Source organism: Heterodontus francisci, chromosome 5, assembly GCF_036365525.1.
Source record: "Heterodontus francisci isolate sHetFra1 chromosome 5, sHetFra1.hap1, whole genome shotgun sequence".
Classification (NCBI taxonomy): domain Eukaryota; kingdom Metazoa; phylum Chordata; class Chondrichthyes; order Heterodontiformes; family Heterodontidae; genus Heterodontus; species Heterodontus francisci.
The window spans coordinates 81,871,306-81,893,516 of record NC_090375.1 but is presented as its reverse complement, the minus strand read 5'-3'; the positions used below and the strand labels follow the sequence as shown (position 1 = coordinate 81,893,516).

At 40.4% G+C, this 22,211-nt stretch overlaps 1 protein-coding gene across 1 annotated transcript in view; it reads right to left on the bottom strand.

The window, feature by feature from the left end:
• myom1b (myomesin 1b) overlaps positions 1 to 22,211 on the bottom strand; it is a 223,288-nt gene that overhangs the window by 121,077 nt on the left and 80,000 nt on the right. The window contains exons 11-18 of the mRNA XM_068030846.1: positions 21,938 to 22,079; positions 17,448 to 17,647; positions 15,468 to 15,524; positions 14,384 to 14,508; positions 13,282 to 13,465; positions 12,583 to 12,757; positions 10,630 to 10,751; positions 7,518 to 7,535 (exon numbers count right to left, since the gene is read on the bottom strand). Of these exons, the coding sequence (XP_067886947.1) occupies positions 7,518 to 7,535; positions 10,630 to 10,751; positions 12,583 to 12,757; positions 13,282 to 13,465; positions 14,384 to 14,508; positions 15,468 to 15,524; positions 17,448 to 17,647; positions 21,938 to 22,079 (1,023 nt within the window). The remainder of the gene's footprint in view (positions 1 to 7,517; positions 7,536 to 10,629; positions 10,752 to 12,582; positions 12,758 to 13,281; positions 13,466 to 14,383; positions 14,509 to 15,467; positions 15,525 to 17,447; positions 17,648 to 21,937; positions 22,080 to 22,211) is intronic.

Sequence of the window (22,211 nt, the reverse complement as noted above, 5' to 3'; positions counted from 1 at the left end):
TGAGTATGTTAAAACTTACGGAATTGTGATCACTATTCCCAAAGTAGTCCCCTACTGAAACTTCAACCACCTGGCCGGGCTCATTCCCCAACACCAGGTCCAGTATGGCCCCTTCCCGAGTTGGACTATTTACATACTGCTCTAGAAAACCCTCCTGGATGCTCCTTACAAATTGTGCTCCATCTAGACCTCTAAGTGAATCCCAGTCAATGTTGGGAAAATTAAAATCTCCTATCACCACCACCCTGTTGCTCCTACATCTTTCCATAATCTGTTTACATATTTGTACCTCTATCTCACGCTCGCTGTTGGGAGGCCTGTAGTACAGTCCCAACATTGTTACCGCACCCTTCCTATTTCTGAGTTTTGCCCATATTGCCTCACTGCTCGAGTCCTCCAAAGTGCCTTCCTTCAGCACAGCTGTGATATCCTCTTTGACCAGTAATGCAACTCCTCCACCCCTTTTACCCCCCTCTCTATCCCGCCTGAAGCATCGATATCCTGGGATATTTAGTAGCCAATCATGCCCTTCCCTCAACCAAGTCTCAGTAATAGCAATAACATCATACTCCCAGGTACTAATACAAGCCCTAAGTTCATCTGCCATACCTACTACACTTCTTGCATTAAAACAAATGCACCTCAGACCACCAGTCCCTTTGCGTACATCATCTGCTCCCTGCCTACTCTTTCCCTTAGTCACGCTAACTTCATTACCTAGTTCCTTACAGGCTTTAGTTACTACCTCCTTACTGTCCACTGACCTCCTCATTTGGTTCCCATCCCCCTGCCACATTAGTTTAAACCCTCCCCAACAGCGTTAGCAAAAGCACCCCCAAGGACATTGGTTCCAGTCCGGCCCAGGTGTAGACCGTCCAATTTGTAATAGTCCCACCTCCCCAAGAACCGGTCCCAATGTCCCAAAAATCTGAACCCCTCCCTCCTGCACCAACTCTCAAGCCATGCATTCATCCTGACTATTCTTTCATTTCTACTCTGACTATCACGTGGCACTGGTAGCAATCCTGAGATTACTACCTCTGAGGTCCTACTTTTTAACTTGGCTCCTAACTCCCTAAATTCTGCTTGTAGGACCTCATCCCGTTTTTTACCTATATCATTGGTGCCTATGTGCACAACGACAACTGGCTGTTCACCCTCCCCCTTCAGAATGTTCTGCAGCCGATCTGAGACATCCCTGACTTGTGCACCTGGGAGGCAACATACCATTCGGGAGTCTCGTTTTCGACCACAGAACCGCCTATCCACTCCCCTTACAATCGAATCCCCTATGACTATAGCCCTTCCACTCTTTTTCCCGCCCTTCCGAACAGCAGAGCCAGCAACGGTGCCATGAACCTGGCTACTGCTGCCTTCCCCTGGTGAGCCATCTCCCTCAACAGTATCCAAAACGGTATACCTGTTTTGGAGGGAGATGACCGCAGGGGACACCTGCACTGCCTTCCTGCTCTTTCTCTGCCTTTTGGTCACCCATTCCCTTTCTCCCTCAGCAATCCTAATCTGCGGTGTGACCAATTCGTTAAACGTGCTACCACGACCTCCTCAGCATCGCGGATGCTCCAAAGTGAGTCCATCCGCAGCTCCAGAGCCGTCATGCGGTCTAACAAGAGCTGCAGCTGGACACACTTCCTGCACGTGAAGGAGTCAGGGACATCAGCCGTGACCCTGAGCTCCCACATTGAGCAAGATGAGCATAACACGGGTCTGAGATCTCCTGCCATTTTTAATCTTAAGTTTAACTTAGATAAATGAAAAAGGAACGAAAAGTTTTTACCAATCTCACGACAAAAAAAAAAGAGAAATAGAAAAAGCCTTACCTTATCTACACACCACCGAGTCCTTTTCTTTTGGTTAGAGGAGGAGGGCAGGTGGGAGACACTACATGTGTAGTGTCTCGGGTTCAGAAACAGCCCAAATATATAGGTTTTTACTTACCCAGCAGCCCCCTGGTCCGCCGAAAACAAAAGGAAAATTAAGTTTAAGTTGAAACTGACCTTCCCAGCTGATCACTCGCTCAGCACTCTCTGCTTCCGAATAAGCTGCTGCAATGAAAGGCAAGTTATTTTAAACAGCCCAAATATATAGGTTTTTACTTACCCAGCAGCCCCCTGGTCCGCCGAAAACAAAAGGAAAGTTAAGTTTAAGTTGAAACTGACCTTCCCAGCTGATCACTCACTCAGCACTCTCTGCTTCCGAATAAGCTGCTGCAATGAAAGGCAAGTTATTTTAAACAGCCCAAATATATAGGTTTTTACTTACCCAGCAGCCCCCTGGTCCGCCGAAAACAAAAGGAAAATTAAGTTTAAGTTGAAACTGACCTTCCCAGCTGATTACTCGCTCAGCACTCTCTGCTTCCGAATAAGCTGCTGCATGATGTCAGATGCAAACAAGATTTGAATTGGGTTATGATTCCCCAACTTCTACCTGAACCAGTCTTCAGAAACTCAGATTAAAAGTTACATCTTGCTGCCAGTTAAACATTCTATTAGAGTGAATTTGTTTCAGTAAGTAATTTATTTGATCATTCATTTAGCTATAAACCAAGTGGTGTCCCTGCTCACTGCCACTCAGGTAGCATTCATTTCTTTTTTTTATTATTTTATGTGATGTGGGTATGACTAACAGGCCAACATTTGTTGCACATCTCTAATTGCCCTTGAACTGAGTAACTTGCTAGGCCATTTCAGAGGGCAGTTAAGAGTCAACCACATTACTGTGGGTCTAGAGTCACATGTAGGCCAGACCAGGTAAGGATGGCAGATTTCCTTCCCTAAAGAGCATTACCAAATGGGTTTTTATGACAATTGATAGTCTCAGTAGTGGTGCCATGAAACTAACTTTCAATTCTAGATTTTTACTAATTAATTTAATTTAAATTCCACCAGCTGCCGTGGTGGGAGTTGATCCCATGTCCACAAGACATTAACATGGGCCTCTGGATTACTAGTCCAGTGACTTTATCACTACACCACTGTCTCTCCTTACATCTTACAGTTAATACTAACTGCAAACCCAGTAAGACATCACTAGATCACATAATGAAACTCCACATGACTTTCAGAAATTAAAAGAATAAATACATTATGTGTGATGTAAGCCTAGAAATTACTATTAGGAGTACTAGCTATGGAATGCTTTGCCGGTTTCAATATCATTGATCTGTCCTGTGTTTTAAAGGAGGCACAAACTCATTTAAAATAAGAGTTAAATCCCTCATAAGGGTTCACACCCATGACTCATCATATAGTGAATTCTCCAGCTCACAAATACCATCAGAGAGTGACAGAGTGGAGCCTATGTACTTCTCCACAGGGAATAAGGGAATATCATGTGGTGAGACATCCAGGCCGGAATCTTACGCCACCCCAACGAGCTGGATTGTGGTAGGGGGTGGCGTAAATAGAGCGGGAGGCTCTGGGAGGCCTTCCCAATCTGCTCCCTCCCTTGCCCCACTTTATGTAGGGCGGGGGGGGGAGGTGAAAAACAGGCTGCCTGCCCCAAGCCAATCAAGGCCCTTAAGTTGCCAATTAACAGCCACTTAAGGGCCTTCGCCCGCCTCAACACAGATTTTATGCTTGGCAAGCGGGCGTCCTGGAGCCAGGAAAGGCCTCCCAGTAAAATCTGCTGGCCTCTCAGTGCCCTGGGGGTCGGCTCTGATAATCGGGCATCCTTGCCTCCAAATGACCACCTTGCCTCATCGGGACCCGACCGATTACCCCCAGCGAGGCAATCACAACTCACCTTGGATCTCGGCTCCCAGGCATCCTCTTCGGTTGGCTGGGCCGCAGTCCCAGCAGTGGCCACTTCTCCCAGTGGCACTGCTGGGGCTAAGAGCTGCCGGCCCGCTGATTGGCCTGCAGCTCAATGAGGCAGTACTTCCTCCCTCAAGCGGGTGGAAGTCCTGCCTCGGAACAATTAAAGCCTGGGGACCCGTAAAATGCGGGATGGATCCCCAGGTGAGGCGGAAGCGGGTTCGCCACTGACTTTTACGTTGGTGGCCAGCTCCCGTCCACCCAATGTAAAATCCAGCCCCCAACGTAAAATCCAGTGTTGTTCCCTCTCATCTCCCACCAGACAGTTAGACTGCCAGAGCTCCTGCTTGGAAATTATGGAGTGGTAAAATACAAAAGGATATTGAAAGAAGAAAAATTGACATTTTTCAAAGTGGAGGAAAGCAAGCATATTCATGAAAAATCTATATATTTGAAAGCACAACACAAATTCATCCAGGCTATCACACTGGTGATAGTGTGTTAGAATCATCCACTTAACAGTGCCAAATAGCCATATAGTGTTCATGGATTACAAAGGTGTTTCACACAAGTGAAAGAATATCTATAATACATGGTCAATACTGCAATGCTTGACATCTTCCATAGACACTCGTACTAAGCTGAGAAACATATTGTTAAGTTACTACATTGCTGGACAGTGAAGTTAACATCCACACTATCAAAATATTTTTATTCCATTAGCAGAACCTAAACGCTTATAAAAAGTTCCAACTAACCATCACCTTTTTAATTTAGTTGTACTATTTTCAAATAGTTTTATTTAAGCGGTGAGTCTTACAACATTATTAGGAGTATTAGGTTCCTGAGTCTGACACATTTGAAGGAATTGAACTAATGTACACAGCTAATGCTGAATTATTCCCAGCTGCAAGGTTGTATATCTATTATACTGTTTATTTAGTTCCTCAACTGTCTGGCCTCAACTGCTTTAAGCTGGAAACCCCACAATAAAATTGTTACTAGATGCCTGAACAATTTTTTTTAAAATAATGATATGTTATAATAATGACAATGTCTTTAATGTAGTAAAATGTCCAATGATGTAATCAGATAAAGAAAAATTGACACTGAGCCAAAGAAGGAGTCAGGTGACCAAAAACTCGATGAGGGATAGGTTTTAAAGAGTATCTTAAAGGAGGAGAGAGAAGTGTAAAGGTGGAAAGGTTTAGGGACGTAATTTCAGAGTTTAGGGCTTGGGCAGCTGAAGGCTTGCCATCAGAGGTGAAGCAAGGGTAGTCAGGAATGTATAAAAGGCCACTATTGGAGGAACAGAGTTTTTGGAGGGTTGTAGGACTGAGCAGGTTGCAGAAATAGGAAGTGGCAAGGCCATGGAGGGATTTGAAAACAAGGATAAAAATGTTTAATTCGAGGCATTGCTGGATCAGGTGCCAATGTAGGTTAGCAAGCACAGGGGTGATGATAGAACAAAATGAGGTTATCAAAAGATAATGCAAACAGAATTTGAATTTGTCCCTAAGATGAAAAGCTGAACCTGTGTGGCTGGCACGGCTAAAACTTATCACATGTATGGTTCTTTAGTCTGTAATTTCAGCAATGATCAGGATTCAGACCCGTAATCAAATGTAGAATGAAGTAGCCTTATATTTCTTCATTGACATGTGCTGAGTAATTATAGAAACTGTCTTCCTGGAAGTGGACCATACTAGTCAATATCATTAGGTTAAAAGGTACATGTAATTAGTGTTTATTCTTTCAATGATTAGAAAGCAACAGTTTCTGTCATAATTGAAAAGAATGGGGTGAATTTTCGCTTTCTATAATGGATGCCTAAAACCACACACTGTGCTTTATCTGTGGCCCAACTAATGCTTGTAAGAAAAATCATCATTCCTTTGTTACTCTTGTGTGTCATTCCCTTATCTATAAAACTCAAAATTTGATTACCTTTTCCTATGGCTTTATCCCATTTGCACTCACACTTAGAAGGAACTATCTGTTCATCCACATCCTTCAGTGTCTATGTATTAAGTATGCATTCCCATTTCTTGTTTTTTTTAAATCTCAAAGTAACCTCACACTAAATTGTACAATTGTTGCCTGTTTACCCATTCTACTAACCAGTCAACATCTTCCTTTAGTTTTTTACAGTCCTCCTTACTGTTAACATACTTGTTATGTCATACATTATGTGGCTGACTTTATTCTCACACAGCAACTAGGCACAGACAATAAATACTGCTTTGCTAATGTTGCTCACATTCAGTGAACAAATAAAAATGATTATCATTGCATATTAAATGGTTCTTACCCTCTGAAGTTCCAAAATACTCTATGTAGCATATTTTACATAGCTTTGCTTTCAATGGAATTCTGAAAGTAATACCATGAGAAATAGTAATAGCTTACTGACAAGGGTGACAACTGCTTTGTTTCATGAATGGCAGTAATTGCCTATTAGCACAAAGTGAAAAAGATAACCTGTTCAACTGTCTTTCTGGTTTAATTGGTCTATTGTTAACTCATGAGACTGAGTATGTAATCGATATACACAAAGGTCATTCACAACGAAAGAGCTATGAGCACATTATGATTTCACTCCTTTCTTTCCTAAGCTGCACTGCACCCTGCAACCCCGCCCCACCCCCCATTCTTCCCACAAGCCTGAATGTCAAAGTCCTTGTCTCATTTTCACATTTTTTCATGGTTTTCTCCAGCTGTATATTTCGCCCATAGCCCCTCACCTCTGAATTTTGGTTACTACAAATGGTCCAATTGACCACCTGAGTGTAATTTTTCTGCCATTATGCCCTTGCTTCTTGAAATGCTCTCCAAGAACAATTTACTGACATGCCTCTCCCTCTTCCTTCCAAAATCTCCTAAACATTTATTTCTTAAGCCATGATTTAGTTCTGCCTGCAATGTACTCCCATCTCCCGCTCAATGTGCTTCTTGCCCTTTGTAAAGCAGTTGGAGACTCCCTCTGATATAAGAGATGATAAAAAGTATATCGCTTTTTGTTATCATTCATCAAACCTCCTTAACAAATAAGCATTGGATCAATCACATTCACTGAGAGCAGATCAGTTCTTCTCAGAATATGATTCAATTTTTGTGTTTAACTTTGATACTGTTTCCCTGATTTCTCACCTAGGTTATTCTTCTCGTGCATATCTCGTTCTTTAGGGCCCTTCTCATGTTTATCTTGTACCTTAGAACCCTTCTTGTGCACATCTTCTACCTTTGGGCCCTTCTCATGCTTATCTTGTATCTTTGGACCCTCCTCATGTTTGTCATGTACCTTTGGGCCCTCCTCATGCTTATCTTGTACCTTTGGACCCTCCTCATGTTTGTCTTGTACCTTTGGGCCCTCCTCATGCTTATCTTGTACCTTTGGACTCTCCTCATGTTTGTCTTGTACGTTTGGGCCCTTCTCATGCTTATCTTGTACCTTTGGACTGTCCTCATGTTTGTCTTGTACCTTTGGGCCCTTCTCGTGCATGTCTTGTACCTTTGGACTTCTGAGATTAGACTTGCTTGTCCGTTCTGCATTAACTTCCTTTGGTGTACCTGGTTCTACACATGGCAAATTATCATAGCCAGTGGGTAGCAGGTGCCTGTTAAGTACAGCATCACAACTTAGTAAAGTGTCGCGTGCGGGCTGAGATGCCTCATGCTTGCCATCCCAGCGTGCACAGCTTTCTGTTAGTCCATCAGTGTTACCACTTTGTTCAGGAAACACACCATGAGGCACTCCTCCTCCTAGAGTTAAATAAAGTAATTAATCAGGCATTGATAAACAGCTCTATTTATGCAAAAAGATATACTTCATTTTTCAAGGATGAAGAAATGAAGACAAACACGTTATACAAAGAACAAGAAGTTTTGCTCAACATTTAACAAGGCAACAAGCAAAGCTCAAAACAATGAATCAGTTGCATCTATTCCTATAATAGACAGGAATACAATGCTCTGACCTCTAATGCATAGCATCACACATTCAAAAGTAAAAGTATAAAACTTTATGTAAACAACGGTTTTGTACTGACATGTGGATATTATTTGTTTTTGGTACGTCTAATAATGTTTTGAAGTTTTCAACAAACATTTTGACAAATGTGTGAACCTGTATAACACATCTTTCTATCCATATAACGAAAAGGTTTGTGTCTACAGTAAATATCATGGCTCCAGTTAATCTTACGACTTGAGCATCCATCATGAAAAGCATTTCAATTTATTTTTTGCTCATTGGACAAATGACTGTGTTTTCTCCTTTCTATTCTATTTTTCACTTTCATTCTTCACCAATCTTATTGAACAGAACATTACTCTCTCCAAGAGGACCTCGGCCCAATTGCACTTCTCTAACAATTCTCTAAGATGCTTCCATCAACATACCTTCTCACCCACCCCATTATAAACCTGTAAAAATAAACTTCATCACATAATTACCAAAACAATAAGTGACAAAAATAAGTTGCAAGCTTACCCATAAACCACCCAATACCACCGCTCGGCGCCTTCTCCTACTCCCCAAACAAAATCAACAGCCTGGACTATAGGTACACCCCTTCCACTTAGTAAACACTACCACATTCACCACACCCGTGCACGCCATTGCCTAACATCCTTTGGGCAACTTGAAAAAAATAAGTGCAGTGGCAGCAACAACTTGCATTTAAAATGCTCCTTTAATGTAGGAAAACATCACAATGCACTTCACAGGAACATAACCTGACAAAAGGCCAAAGGCATGCTCATACTAATGCTTCCATCCTTCCCCACCCTCCAGTCCTTTCTCTGATGCTCCATGCTCTCCTTCTTGCTTCTTTTCATTGCTCTCCTCAAAACCCTGACACCAACAGTGCTGCACTCTCTTGCTTGTTCCCTCAAGCAGATCCCATTGTGATCATTATCAGAGGAAAAGGCAGCAATTTGCAGCTCAGTGAAAGCAAAAGAGAGCAGTTCACCGATATCACTGGAATAACAAGAGAAAGCACTTGGTATGATGAGACAAAAACAGTGAGATTAGCACACAAAGAAAAGGTTACTGTTTAGAGACACAGGAAGTAACAAATAGATAAACTCAGCAAGAAAGAATCAGAGTAACAAAGACACAAGTAAAAGAAATAAAAAGAGAGTGGAGAATAACCAAAGGCACAGTGATAGATTAATGAAGAAAAAAATGAGATGTGGCCATGCACAAAAAGTGAGCTAGAAACAGATTGGTGTTGGCCAGAAAAACAGTAGCACTCAGTGAATTGGCAGCCCATTTTCTACCAAGTTTGACTTCCTTTTCCATTGACATCAGTGGGAAAGAAAATCAGATGCCATATAAAATGGCTCCCGATTCACGACAAACCGAAGATCAATTTCACCCACAGAGAAAGTAACAGTAAGAGATACAAGTGAAAAATAACAGAGAGAGAGAGACAGAGAGAAAAGATGGAGAACAGAGAGGAAAACATAGAAAGAAAACGAGTTACACACTCACGAGCAGCTCTTCTAGTGGGCCCTAAATCTCTTGAGATGAACAGAGGAACACACCAATAGTGAAATCTCCCAAACTCTCAGATATTTTTAATCTACAAAGCACAAAGTGCTCCACAAGTAGCACCAGTAAAACCTGCCTGACCTTAGCTTCTCAGCTCTGAAGCTCACCCCTAAATATTCCTAGTCTAACACCTGCCCTGACAGATAATGTCCTTGAGACTATAACTGCAAGCTCTAAATGAAAAATAAATCAGCAACACCAACTCAGTACAGGTAATATGTATGGAATTCCATACACTGAAATGATTCTTGAGCATTGCCATAGCAGATCTATTAGTATTATAAAATATTTGGCCAATGAAGAAAATAAGTTGCTTCATAAATTTATTTTGGCTTATTAAATAGTTGGATTTATTACACTAATACTATGCAATCTGATCTTCACAATTATACTGTTGTATCTAATACCCAACATAGACCCCACAAGTTGTGCAGTAAATTAATTGTTGATTTGAGCTTGAACTGGGTTAAAGAGCGGCAATATTCATTATTAATTAAATATATCTTCTTTAAATTTATTAACACTTTAATTGATTTATTTAATCCTAACATAAAAATGCTAAATGATAATGAGTAAGAAGTGCATAGATTAGTTTTTCATAAATGCAGAATTTTGCAGGGTAGGAATTTCACACACTTACACAGCTCATACAACGTTTGCTTACATGAGACAAAACAGTTTGTTAAAGCAGGCATCAGCAGTCATGGAAACAGGCATTAAATGTCCTTTTGTGTTGTTAAACAGGCAACAAGCAAAAATGTAGTAAATGCAGATCGGAAAAGAAGTTAGATGATTTTATGTATGGGCCGAATATGCACATGGTGGTGTTTTATGGGATACATTACGTTATGCTGGAGCAAGATTGGTAATCCATGGTTCAGGTAAGCTTTGGAACATATGACTGTGAAGCAGGCTCATGTGAGATTTCATACAGTGGCTAATGGATCGGCTCAATGAAAAAGAATACGCTTTCCATGTGATACAGGCACAGTGCATGATCAGAACAACGACTTATGGCATCATGGAGGGGAAAGTGATTATAGATGGCTGTGAAAACAGTGTGTCATTAATTAAAGAGCAAACTCAAAAAATCAATAAATGCACTTCCAAAAATAAATTATTGCATTTCCAGAAATAAATATACTTTAAAAAATAAATAGATGAATTTTCAAACATGAAAGCACTACAAAAATCCATAAATGTATTTTCAAAAATAAGTAACTATATTTTCAAAAATAGACAAATGCACTTTCAAAAATGAGTGCTTCATATTACAACAATTTAAGTGTTATAGCCTACCTAAAGCAGCTTTGGCTTCCAGTGCCTCAGACTCATGTGAGAATTGACTAAGTCCGGCTGCATTGACAGCCCTGACTCGGAACTTGTATAACTGTCCAGTTTGTAGCCCGTGACAAATAAACCTACAAAACAAAATACTTCATTTCCAACATCAATTAATTTAATTGATATGCCACAGCAGTTGTTTATTCATATTTCAATGAACATTTCTTACATTATATTTGGATACAAGTACCTGGTATACCTATGTGTTTTCATTCAACGGATAACTATATTAAAAATAATGTGATTTTCAATGTTTTTCCCATTTTTCTGTATGGATGAAATTATAACAAGTATTACAAACTTAAAGTGTAACAAAACTATGTGATAGTAGCTTATTAACAAAGGTTACCAACTCTGATTGGATGTATTCCTGAAGGTTTGATCATGTGACATTTGCCCACAGTTTGCAAATGTTATCAGGCCAGATTTTACAAGCGGGCATCTTGCAGTGTGCCCAGTTACTTCCACATGTTTGTGCATATTTAGGATTATGCCCAGTTGTGGCTTAACATGTTTTTTGTAAATCCGTCACATCTCTTGTCTGGTTAAATTTTGTAACCTATGTTGAACGTTCTGCGCAGCTGAGCGCAGCCTTTTGTGAGTTCTCCTTCATGACACTTGCAGTAGGAAGAGTACAATGCTGGGATTTGAAGCTGTCACATGGGACTTCCCACATGTACAAACCACAGGCATGATGCACGATGGCGCGTCACAAACTCTACTTCTGGATTTTCTCCCAGCTTGCTTGCAGCAGTGTAGAAGAGATTAACCTTCTATTCCTGGAGACTCCAGAACAATAGGGTAGGGTTGGCAACCCTACTGTGAACATGTTGATGCTTTTGTACGAAATTCTTTTGTCTTTAGCAAAGATGTTAATCCTTCTAAAATAATGGGCTGAAATTCATGGATTGGAATATGACGGCAAAGTTGACCGGAGTAAGGCCTTGGGATTTGGGGTGGAATCCAGATCGAGCAGGTTCCTATTGTGTTTGTGCTGCAGCCTAAATTGGTGGGTTGGGGGGGAGGTGCAGGGGAGAGGGGGTCATTATTTTATTAAATCCCATCATAACAAAAAAAAAGTAAGATTTCATCTCTTGAAGGTTTACAAGGAAAGGAAAAGGTAGGTGGAGTACTTGCTGTTCAAATTATTTCACCGGTTTGCTCGAAAAAAACGGCACTTAAAAAAAAACTTCTAATTTGCTGCCCAAATAAAAACACTCAATTTTATGTTTCCTTTCCCTGAAGCCATGTCACTGATGTTGAGGGCTTATATGCAATTCGATTCATTTTATTGGGGGTCACAGCTTTGGAATAGTCAGGTAGCAATCTCAAACTGCCTGACCCTGTCAGCTGATACCAATGTGGTTTCAATCTCTATTTGACTAGTTGAATGCGTTGCACATGTTCGATTGTGGTCTGATGATTTCCCACCTATTCTTGCAAAATATAAGAAAATCAAATGGAATATGAGAAAAATATCAAGCAGACAAGGCACATTCTACAGAACCAGTCAGCAAGACAAGTAGAAAGTGTTCAGTGCTATAATAGACATTTTCTCCATTTCCAGCATGGCATGACCTCTACATTGAAGTCTTCAGATATGAAGAGCAGTAGACGAAATAATACGTCTATGGAAAGCAAATAGGTACCTCATTCTCATATATGTCTTAGTGTTCTTTCTCTCTTTAATTCACACACAAGCACCAATTAGGCAATAATGGCATCAGCAACTCTATGGTGCCACTGCCAGGTTTAAAGTGCAGCAAGACTATTTAAATGCCTACTGACAAATTCTGCATCAAGCACTCTCTTCAAGCATACTCATTCTCCCTCCATCCTGTTCACTTTCTACTTTATCCCTTCCCCTGCATTATTTTAGTATAACTCTCTAATAGCCTTGATCACGACCTTTTTCCTTTTACTGGTTTGTTGTTGCACGGTTCCCATTTTCCAGATCCACTGATGCTTGCTTCAATGTAGTATCCCACCAACTCTTTCGCATCTTTTGACTCTTCCCAAGTGACAACTATTGAAGTGTCTGTGTTCCTTGAAGGCACAACATGATTAGGAGCTTTTGGAACATCTAGAAGAAAAAAGGCAAAAATTCAGAAAGTCCTGAAACCAACATGGTTATTTCAACTCATCTCAAAGGCCTTATAGTCTCTACGATTGACTATTTATTGAAAATAATTGTCAACTGTATTTTTTTTTATATTTTAGTTAAAGGAATACTCGAGAATAAAATACTTTAAAGTTTCATCCTTCAGAATTTGTGGGAAAAAATGTAAGCTTCTTATCTCTCAGGTCCAATCCCATTATTCTGTATCTTGAGAAGGTTTGGCGACATATGCAACACTTTTAGTACAGTGTGCAGTAGCAGTTGAAAAATGCAAACAAGACTTAGGGTGTACACTTGGTGAGATAGAGGATAAATCACAGGAAGTGATAATTAGAGAAGTCCAAAGCACTGATCCAACCTCCACCTGGAGTACTGTATGCAATTCTGATCAAATAATGGTGACATCCTGGCAACAATTATTGTAAGGTAATATGGCAGGGAGGCAGGCAGGACAGGTGAGTCAATGTACATGTGTAGTTTATACTTACCAAGTTTGTCTGTTACTTCAGTAAATTCTGTTGCCTCAGAAGGCTCACCAATGCCAGCAGAGTTAGCAGAGCGGACACGGAAACGGTATGATTTGCCCTCAGCAAGATCAAACAACGCAAAGCGTGGAGACTTCACGGGGATCTCTGGGTTAACTCTCTGCCAGTCCTCAGTGCCTGCAACACACTAATGCAAACAAGCAAAAAAAAGGGAAAATTAGCATAAAAGTTCATGAGTAAGACAAATTCACAATCGTCAAATTAGCTACTTATTGGGAAGCAGAGTGCTTTTGATTCAGAAATTAACTAGTCAGCCAATTTTATTGTAAATAAAAGTTCAAACCAGTTGATGATTCACTTAGGGTTGTTCTCCCTTGTGAGCACTGACACTGGTGAATCTGCTGGGATCAGACTCACTTACATGTATTGGCAGACTCCTAGCAGCATTTGCACCGCCACTGGGTTGCCTGCTTTGGGTCAGTGGGTGGGGAGGGAAATGGTGACCCCATCAGAAGAATTAACGTTTTTGTTTGTAGAAGGATTAAAAAGCCTGAAGAGCCGAGTGTTATGTCACAATGATGATGTCATGCACAAGTAACACAATATCTGATACACCGTTTAACATGTCACTTATCTGTAAACAATTATAAAATTAATTGCCAATATTTCAGAGAGATGCCCTTTGATGCTGCAAAAAAGTTGTAGTAATACATCCGATTTGGAAGGTTATATATTTGACCATAGTTTTTATCAACATAAAAACAGAGGTTGAAAATTGGTTTGGTATGGATAACACCATACCCCCTTCATGTTAATACTATCTATAAAGTAATTTTAGAAAAAGTATCGATTCAGTGCATCAAAGACACTGAGAGAATAGTGGTGCACACCTGCACAGCTACATCTAAATTTTGCATCAGTAAAATTTGACTGGGTTTTCCTAAATGGCCGAATTCCTTTGTAAAAATCACAGGCAGAGGAATCTCATGCAAAAGTAATACAATGTTCCTACACTAATATTGCACAGCAGAATTTTACCCATGCATGTTTAAACTGATTTTGGGACGTACATTACTTTTTTCCACATGCATCTTGAGGTACTTACCTTTTCTACATAATACATGATTCCTTCATGGCCGCGTTGACCAGGAGGTTTCCAGCTGAGAACAACATAATTCTTGGTGGCTTCAGTCACAGTAAGTTCTGTCGGTTGTCCAGGCACTACGCCCTCTGTTGTGATAGGAGTGGGACAACAACCTTTTACTTTAGAGGTGAAAAATCGTCCAGAGATCCCCCTCCTGATCATCATGTGGGGAACCCTGCTGAAGATTCACATGTGTGGACATTGGGTGCAGGCCAGGCTCTGATGCTGCTCGGCTCAAAATGCTTATAGACACTCAGATCTAAATGTCTGTGTTTGCCTACAGTGGAGCTTTGGAATGCAGGACTTCAACTCACACCTTGCCTGTACCCATGACCCTGGCCAATTTCCTGGGCTCCATGTTGTTTACATATGGAAGGCAGATACTTGGCCCATTTACGGCATAGCTGAGCTATCCCATGTTGGGGTAAAGGGGGAGGGAGGTTTGAAAATTACTTCTATTTGGTATTGCATAAAGATTTTTTAAAAACTTAATTAAACTTTTACATTTTTATAATTGCTGCTTTCACTAAGATAATTGAATGCAATTGGCCGACTTTGTCAAATTGAGCCTTCACTTTTTAGAAACCTCCTTTCCTCTTCCTTAGCAATGCCAGATGCAGGAATGCTCCTTCGGACCCAGCAAAAATAATGTAGGCTGCTGGCACCCATTCTTATAATCACAACCTTCCCCAGGTTTTACCACAATGCTAGCCAACATTGCACTGGCCTGAATTCGGCAGCTGCACCGATTTGGCACCCACAGCTTGCCGATTCTAGTTAAATGAGGCCCGGGCCTCAAAATGGCACTGGTCTCTTTGTCGCTGGAATGGGTAGCTGGCTGCCTCTACTACTCAGCTGCCCAAAAGTTAAAAACTCCCCCAATTATGACTGATAATATCCATTCTTGCAAGTTTAATAAAACTTGCTGAGAAAAAAGTGGAAAATACATGTTAGGGAGAAAAAACGTTTTGATTGATTCCAAATTGTGACAGGTTGAGTTTGATATCAGCAGATTAATACACTTAGAAAAAGATGTATTCTTTACCTGCTGGTTCTTCTTCTGTTACAATAATCTGACCCGTCCATGGGGCTAATGGCATTCCTGATAATTAAAAAATACAAAAAGATAAAGCACTGTTTTGAACAAAACACGAAGAATTTTCAAAACATTTTTAGTGCATAGAAAAAGATAGGGCAGAAGATTTAAACAAAACTTGGGAAAATGCACATACCAGCTTGATAGAATTTAAAAAAAATCCAAAACCTTTAGTTGTACTTTTCAATAACAAGACTCTGCATTTCTTTGAGGAGGTGACAGTTACGGTGGCTGGAAGAAATGCAGTGGACGTGGTGTATATGGACTTTCAGAAAGCCTATGGCAAGGGTTCACGCTGGCAACTATTGGATAAGATTAAGGACTGAGGAATTAGAGGAAGAGTAGGAAATTGGATTGAAAACTGTTCAGAAGAGAAGAAATAGAGAGTAGGAGTTTAGGACAGTGTAAGGAATGGTAATATTATTTTACTTGAAACTTATTGAGACTTGCGAGGTGATCTAACTCAGGCACATTGACAGTTTAAATGAAATACAGAATGCTGTTTGCTGTAGGTAGGTGTACAGAAACTGAACAAACCTTATCAGCATGCATTGCGAAGGCCAAAAGGCTTTTTGAATGAAAGTAAGCTGTGAAGAGCTGCAGACTGCTTTTTTTTTACAGATGAACAAGATCATTGGTCTGTGATGAAAAACAATACTTCTGAAGACATGGAATGTTTAGTAAGAGGCCCAAGAGGCATAAATAGGGTTGAAATAATAAACAGCCTTATTTCAAAGCTGTGTTTTGCTTTGATGCAATGTTAGAACCTTAGTGAAACTTCATGTTTTGATACGTCTGATAAGAAATGAAACTGGATATATAGAAACATAGAAACATACAAAGAACATGGAGTCACAATGTCTGTTCTGAGAGGATTGTAAAACCCAGTCATAGAGATAATAGATAGGCATGGCTGAACATATTTTTAAAAATGCTAATTCAGCTGACTTAAGTGGTGCAGAGTGTTTTGAAAGCTGCGAGAAAGTGGTACGAGCCAACATTGATTATGTCAGAGTTTGTCTTTTGAAATGCAGAGCAGCTGATTCCACAAGCAAGTTATACTGGGAAAAGTTTTTAAAAACATGGAACATATCAAGGTGAGATTTAACCCTATCATTTAAACAAAGAATTCAAAATATCATTGGACAATTGTAGCTTAAGGGGGATTTTGATAGGACAGTATGATCCTGTCAATGAAACATCCATGACTATCTTGGAAAGCAAGGTATAAAGATCATTGTAAGGAGTTTTCAGGGCTACAGCCATGCAATTTGGTTAGTTGCTGAAGAGTACGATCAACAGGAAGTGACCGTACACTGCGTAATCATGGGAATAACCTCTTGTAACCTATTTGTGACTAACAGATGTATTGCATTGCTAACTGGTGAATTGATTTGTTAACTGGTATTCCGACTAAACTTAATAAAGATGTTAGTCTTTAATTGGAGCTTTGAGTGTCTCCTTACTTCTCATAATGTGTCATGGGTAGAAAGTTACGACTTACAACAGTTCCTCAGTGGCTGATTTTAACTTGCCTTAATTGGCATTATTGGGGAAGTAATGGCATCAAAATGTGGCCAGGGCCCTAATTTCCATTTCAGGTCAGAACTGGTTGGAGCATTCACTTCCTCCCCACATAGAGATGGAAATGAGCCTGACCAAGTGAAGCACCCCTTATGCACATCACTGTGGAGAAAATGGGTGTTGACCCATTGCACCTCCTCGTGCTGAGATTAAGATTAGCCACCTAACCCTTCCTTGTACCTTGACTCTCCCTGCACAGCTCTATGAAAATTCAACTAGAATTGATCGACACAATATTTGCATGTTTTTGTGATTTTATATTTAAGACAAGAAACAAGGGACATTACCACTCTTTAAGATTTCCTCTCTCCGAGTAAGCAGTCATAGAAATGAAAAGAGGCATACCTTTCAGCCTTGCCATATCAGAAGGATCCAAGGCTGCAATAGACTCAGATACACGAGATGATCTGCTAATTCCAACATTATTGACAGCACGCACACGGAAGACGTAGGAACGACCTTCAACCAACCCAGTGACAGGGAAGCGGGCAAACTTCACTGGAGTGTCATTACACTGAACCCAATGAGTGGTTCCTACTTCACATCTGTAAGAAAGGAAATTGAGTTGCTTGTTGGAACAAACAGAAAATCTCTTCGAGCAAGTCACATACTATTCTGGCATCACTTCTGTACAAAAATATTATAGATTACTGTTGTGCATTACAAGTAAGTACATTTAAATACTATCTAAACACACTTTTTCAGTGCTACTTGCAGATTTTTTCCTCTTTGGTCCTCTCTCCTGAAGGTAATTGATAACGTATGGTAGCTCTTTGGTACATCACTCAAGTGCACATTTTCATGTGGAAGCTGAGACATTAAAGGGTAATTTTGGAAGGTTCTGCTGCTGGGGCAAAATCTGGCCACTGCTAGCAAGAGGTAGAGAATTGAAACTGAAGTGGCACAGTCCTATCACTGACCAGAAAAACCCATGTTAGCACATTATAACAAGAATGAAGGAAAAGGAGTATTATTTAGCAGTTCACCTGAGATGCAACCTTGCACAAGTGTGATTTTCTACTCACCACAAACTGGTCCTCAAAACTCTCAGAACTGAAACTTTGGAATTAGCTGCAAAGCTATCATGTATTAAATTTGGTAGGTGGGATGTGCATTTCATTAATAAAAAATCATTTTAAATACCTGCTGTTACTCCTGCTGGTGGTGCTATGATAGGAATTTTCACGGTTAAAAGGTGCTTTTATGGTGAGAGGACATTATCCCATGATTGCATAATCCAGCCACTGGCACCAGCAAATTGTTCAAAATGCTCTCCAAAATTATTTTTATTGCCACTTTTTCTTAATAACTGAAATTTCTACATATTTTATCATTTACAGAACTTCCATCCCAAATGCAACCTGTAGCCATTAATGACTCTTTTCTCTGCTACATCACCCTGACATCTGCTACCTTCCAGGATAGTAGAATAAGACAGAGAGCAGTAAGGTATGACAGAAAAAAAAGCTGAAAGGAGAGAAGCAGATGTGTTGTATCAATGACTTAGATGAGGGGACTGAATGTAATGTATCCAAGTTTGCTGATGATGCAAAGTTAGGTGGAAAAGTAAGCTGTGAGGAGGACACAAAGATGCTGCAAAGAAATATAGACAGGCTAAATAAGTGGATAAGAACATGGCAGATGGAATAAAATGGGGGGAAGTGTGAAGTTATTCACTTTGGAGGAAAAAATAGAAAAGCAGAATATATATTTAAATAGTGAAAGAACACAAGAACACATGAAATAGGAGCAGGAGTAGATCATATGGCCTGTCGAGCCTGTTCTGCCATTCAATACAATTGTGGCTGATCTTAGGCTTCAACTTCACTTTCACGCCCGCTCATCATAACCATTGATTCCCTGAGAGATCAAAAATCTGTCTATCCCAGTCCTAAGTGTATTCAACGATGGAGCAACCACAACCGCCTGAGGTAGAGAATTCCGAAGATTCACAACCCTTTGAGTAATTTCTCCTCATCTCAGTCCTAAATGATCGGCCCCTTGTCTTGAGACTGTGCCTCTGTGTTTTAGATTCCCAGACCAGCAGAAACAATCTCTCAGTGTCTACCCTATCTACCTTCATCACCTTGTATGTTTCAATGAGATTGCCTCTGGAAAGCTGGGAGACTGGGAAATGTTGGTATTCAGAGGGACCTGGGTGTAATTGTACATGAATCACAGGAAGTTAATATGCAGGTATGGGAGGAATTAGGAAAGCAAATGTCATGTTTGCCTTTATTACTGAGGGATTGGAGGATGAGAATGAAGAAAGTTTGCTACAATTGTACAGGGCCTTGGCGAGACCGCACCTGGAGTTCTGTGTACAGTTTTTTTCTCCTTACCTAAGGGAGAATATACGAGCCTTCGAGGGAGTGCAATGAAGGTTCACTCGACTGATTCCAAGAATGAGGGGATTGTCCTATGAGGAGAGATTGAGTAGACTGAGCTTATATTGCTTGGAATTTATGTGAATGAGAGGTGATCTCATTAAAACCTATAAAATTCGAAAGGGGCTTGATGGGAGGATGTTTCTCCTGTCTGGTGAGTCTAGGACTCGGTGACATTGTCTCAGAATAATAGGTCGGCCATTTAGGACTGAGATGAGGAGAAATTCCTTCACTCAAGGGGTTGTGGGTCTTTGGAATTCTCTACCCCAGGCGGCTGTAGATGCTCAGTCATTGAATAAATCCAAGAAAGAGATTGATAAGAATTTTTGATACTAAGAGAATTAAGGATATGGGGATAATGCAGGAGAATGGGGTAGATTAGCCATGATTGCATTGAATGGCAGTGCAAGCTCGAAGGGCTGAATAGCCTACTTCTGCTTCTAATTTGTTTGGTCTTACATTCTCAGAAGACAGGAGAGAAATAGAAACAGAAGAGGAGGGACAGAGAGGGAAATAGCAACACAAAGACAATAACAACAGGTTCGAGAGTGATCATATTCTCCAACTCACTCTGAGCCATGTCATGACAGATCTACTAGGATATTATAAACATAAATTTAAATGTTTACACTTTCTCTGTTCACTATTAGAGTAAGTGAGTTCATGTAGCACAACATATCCTGCTACATTCTACACACCCCATGTAGTGCAATTGGCTGCCTGCGTACTGTCATTTTGTATGAAAAGTTCTGAATGGAATGAAAATGCAGGATTCTGAGCATTTGCCCACCAAATGAGTAGTCTGAAGCTATTACAGGACAAACTGGGGGTGTATAAAACACACTTCCACCACTCCACTGAGTCTGCCAACATTCAAACATAAGGTTAGGGTAGTGGCGGGATGCTGGCATCGAGGGAACTTTACTCTGACAAGAATCAAAGTTATTAGGGGAGGAGGGAAGAAACTAAAAATTAATGTAAAATAATCCACCTTTACAGAATTACTGTGTTATTCAATTGGAATGCACTGCATCTGTTACGGTCAAGTGAGGAGGGGTCGAAGGGCTTCCCTCTTTTCCCTCTCCTTGTTTGACCACAAAATGTTTAATTCTTTCTTAAAGCGGAAATAAGTGGCCAATTCAGTAGGTGTTTGATTACTTACTTGCTATGATCATAACAAGAACCAATCGGACAGGTTTTCTTGAGCTAACAAAGAAAGAGGTTAACTTTATTGTACCTAAACCAAACTAATAAACTAATTTTAAAAAACACGCCAACTTTCACTCTCACACACATACACTAGAGGTTTACATACACACATGGATAGGCAGTGGTATACGGGTAATGTCACTGGACTCTTACTCCAGAGCTGAGGCTAATGCTCTGGGGACATGGGTTTGAATCCCACCATGGCAGATGGTGAAATTTGAATTCAATTAATAAATCTGGAATTAAAAAAATGACATGAAACTATTGTCAATTGTTGTAAAAACCCATCTGGTTCACTAAGCTACTTTAGGGAATTAAATCTGCTGTCCCTATCTGATCTGGCCTATATGTGACTCTAAACTCACCGAGATGTCATTGACTCTCAAAAATGTCCTTTGAAAGCCACCCTATTCAAGGGCAATTAGGGATGGGCAATAAATGCCCTATCCAGAGATGCCCACATCAAACAAAAACAAATTTTAAAAAATAGGTTGCAGAATGGGGAAAGGTAAATTGGTTGAGTTAGAGTCCATAAAAAAGGTATACAGTCTGTGGAGGTTGGTGATTCAGCTGGCTTTTAGCTGAATTCAGTGGTACTGAGGCTTTTAGATTGAAGAGGTAGATGCCTGGTTTGGTGAGTCTCTTGGAGATAACGATGTGGACGATTTCCTCCAACGGGATTTCTGATTGTCGCCGGAGTATGCAAAGGTGGTCAGTTAACAAGCAGGATTTGAAAGCTTTCAAGCTGGAATGGAGGGAAGGAGAGACGGACCCCTACTTAGTGTCTGCACATGCCAGAGTCCATTAGCTTCTCCTCTGCTGCAGAGAAAACGCCAGCTTAAAATCACAGATGGGGTGGGGTTTGTCACATGACAGTCACTCAGTCATTCAAACATAGCAGTTTGCAGTATTTCTTCTTCTTGCTAAAAGAAAGAGAACCAACAGTTCCTTTAAACTTCCTGGGTCTTGGTTCTTGCTATGAAATGCCATTTCGTCTCCCTCCTCACAGTCTTTGCATTGTAATATACACTGTTGCAAACTCGATGATCATCTTAAGCTGCCAGCAAAATCATCCTGTTAGCAGTTTTTTTTTAAATGTCTTTAAGAAATATATATAAATTCAGATCTCCAGTCAGTGGCTTAAAGAAAATTATCATTCAACAAAACACATTGGTCTAACAGCATCTGTAAATTAAATATAGTGAGAAATATCTGTCATTAATTTCTTTTACCACTCACCGGTCAACAAAATAACCAAGGATGGAGCTTCCACCATCAACTGCTGGTTGTTTCCAGGTTACAATTACATAATCCTTATTGGCATCTAAGCAATTGACATCTAAAGGAGCTCCTGGGGCACCTGCAACCTCTGCATCGGTATCTGTAAATGATATACAAGCTTTCTGATTACATTGGCCACATCAATTAACCACTTCCCACCTAGAAATGGCTTCTCTCATTCCTGAGAGATGTAGTAGCAATATAACAAGCATCTGGGCCAGTGTCATCTAAA